At 43.5% G+C, this 2,260-nt stretch overlaps 1 protein-coding gene across 1 annotated transcript in view; it reads left to right on the top strand.

Moving 5' to 3' along the window:
• hoxc1a (homeobox C1a) overlaps window positions 1–1,993 on the top strand; it is a gene marked incomplete at both ends in the record, with an annotated part of 5,102 nt that extends 3,109 nt beyond the window's left edge. The window contains one exon of the mRNA XM_083920643.1: window positions 1,575–1,993. Coding sequence (XP_083776769.1) covers window positions 1,575–1,993 — 419 coding nt within the window. The remainder of the gene's footprint in view (window positions 1–1,574) is intronic.
• Window positions 1,994–2,260: the final 267 nt, after the last annotated feature.

Below are 2,260 nucleotides of genomic sequence, written 5' to 3'. Positions count from 1 at the left end.
CCCAGATGACTGAGGCAATGTGTATCGATCTATCCCCTTTTCTTCTTCCTTCTCCTTGGCTTGGAAGGCCCTTCCATTCCCTCTGCTGCCTGGCTATTTTTAAGCATGCAAGTCATTTCTCAAATATTTAGTTTGATTCTTTTATGCCTTCTGGCCGGCATCAATTCTATTATCTTTGGAGCCATTAATCAGAATGTGCATGTGATTTGCACTCCTGAAAGCTGAAGTTCTTAATTACGTACATTTCCTCTGTATTGGTTCTTCATATTCACTGCCCTCTAATTCTCAGGCTCCGTTACCTTGACATTCATTTTCTTAAAACACAGATGTCGACATTTATCCTATAACTGACCTTTCCATCTGCTATGCTTTTCCAAGTGGCTAGAGGCCTGTTAACCTTCCTCCCTATGAATTGTGGTGGGAGACATTGCTCTACACCTGGCACACTGACTCCATTATGCAGCAGCAGCACATTTTCTCAGAGGCAAAGACACACTGACAACTTACCCACAATGTCAGCAATGAAAAATCAAGATATAGCTACGGTTCCTGTCATTCATTGCACATAAGCAGCACAGATGATACTTTAATGCGTGACCCAGAAACCTCAGAGGAAAAAAACGGAGACATTTGTCATTAATGCAGTGTTTGAAAGGATTTGTAAACTGTTAAACTGTCAGTGACACGGAAAGGCCTAAAGGCAAATAAATTAATGATTCTGATGAATACAGTTAATGGACTGTAAACGATACAAAGTTGTTTGGAATCAGCAAAAATTTCCCTGGCAACTTTTATCTGCAATATACAGCGGTACATTTTGCCTTACTATTTGGTGAACTTTAACTTTAAAAGCAACGTCTTTACAAAACACAGGTGAAAGGTTCACGTGTTTCAGAGTCAGAGGTGTCAATTCAAATCTCACTTCATTTTTCAGGCTGTAGCTTGTGATGCTGTTGCATGCGATTGCTTTATACTGTACAGATGTTTCTGATATTATGTCCATGTAGATAGCACATTTCCCCATCCACCTGTTTGACAGCAGCACAGCAGCAAAAGATTTTACATTGTGCCCAGAGGCTACTGCTAAAGTTGATACTTCAGTGAAATACGTTTGTGTTGTACAGACAGAAAAATGGCTCTCGGGCGAAGACTTTAAATCAACAAACTGGCTTGGGGCCAATTCCCACAAATCATTTTCTTGGAAATAATTTCATTTAATGCTTGATTATTTGTTTAACTAATTTCTCCAGTATCAAACAAACCTGTGATTAGGTATTCATTTATTTATTCATTGTTATCACACACATCTCCACACCTGTATCAGATAGAGCTATTATAAATAGTTTTATTTCATTTCTTAGGATTTTTACAGAAGTTAAAACTACATATAAATGACGTTGATTTATTTTTATTTTTTTTTTTTTTTATGTGTTCCTGTTCCAACTCTGGAATAATTTCTCTTTTTATTTCCTGGATAAGGGCGTGGATAATTTGATTCAGAAGGGTTTTGTGCTTCTTTTGTGGGTAACCTCATTGATCTTGCTGACGACTGTTTTCATGTCCCCTGTTCCCAGCCAGGATGCTCATGACCTGTGGGTTCAGTATTGTTGGCTCGGGCCTCGGTGCCTTGGAGACTGAAAGCAGCAGCAGCAGCAGCAGCAGCATCTGCACGGATGGCCATCCCACGGTGAACGGGACCCCGAGGACCAGCTTCAGCACCAAACAGCTGACCGAGCTGGAGAAGGAGTTCCACTTCAACAAGTACCTGACGCGGGCCAGGCGGGTCGAGGTGGCCGGCGCCCTGCAGCTCAGCGAGACGCAGGTGAAGGTTTGGTTTCAGAACAGACGCATGAAGCAGAAGAAATTGCAGAGAGACGGGCTGCTCTCGGACCCGGGGCCCGCGGTACCACACTCACACTCACACGCAGACGCAGCAGACACATGTCCCTCTCCTGGATCGACCCCGCCAAAACACCTGCCGCTGAACTCCTGAACCGCAGGAGCTGCCTCACGCGGTACACATGCGAGGGCGCCTGTCTGCAGATGTTTTGATTCCCGTTTGCATCGCTTTCAATCAGGCTTCACCTTTATTTGCTTACCACGATGGATGCTTATCGCAAGAAGCGCAATGGCAAGTTTCTTCATGCAAGAACGGGTCAAAACAATTTGTCATCCTCCCCCGGCTTCAGACGGGCGCTCTAATTTGAATATTGAAATTCAAGTCATTGCATCGCGCTCCTATCTGCACAATGTAAACAGG

This window comes from Echiichthys vipera (assembly GCF_963691815.1).
Source record: "Echiichthys vipera genome assembly, chromosome: 9".
NCBI classification, from domain to species: Eukaryota; Metazoa; Chordata; class Actinopteri; order Perciformes; family Trachinidae; genus Echiichthys; species Echiichthys vipera.
Note: the sequence above shows the minus strand (reverse complement) of the source record. Positions and strands in the feature narration are given on the sequence as shown.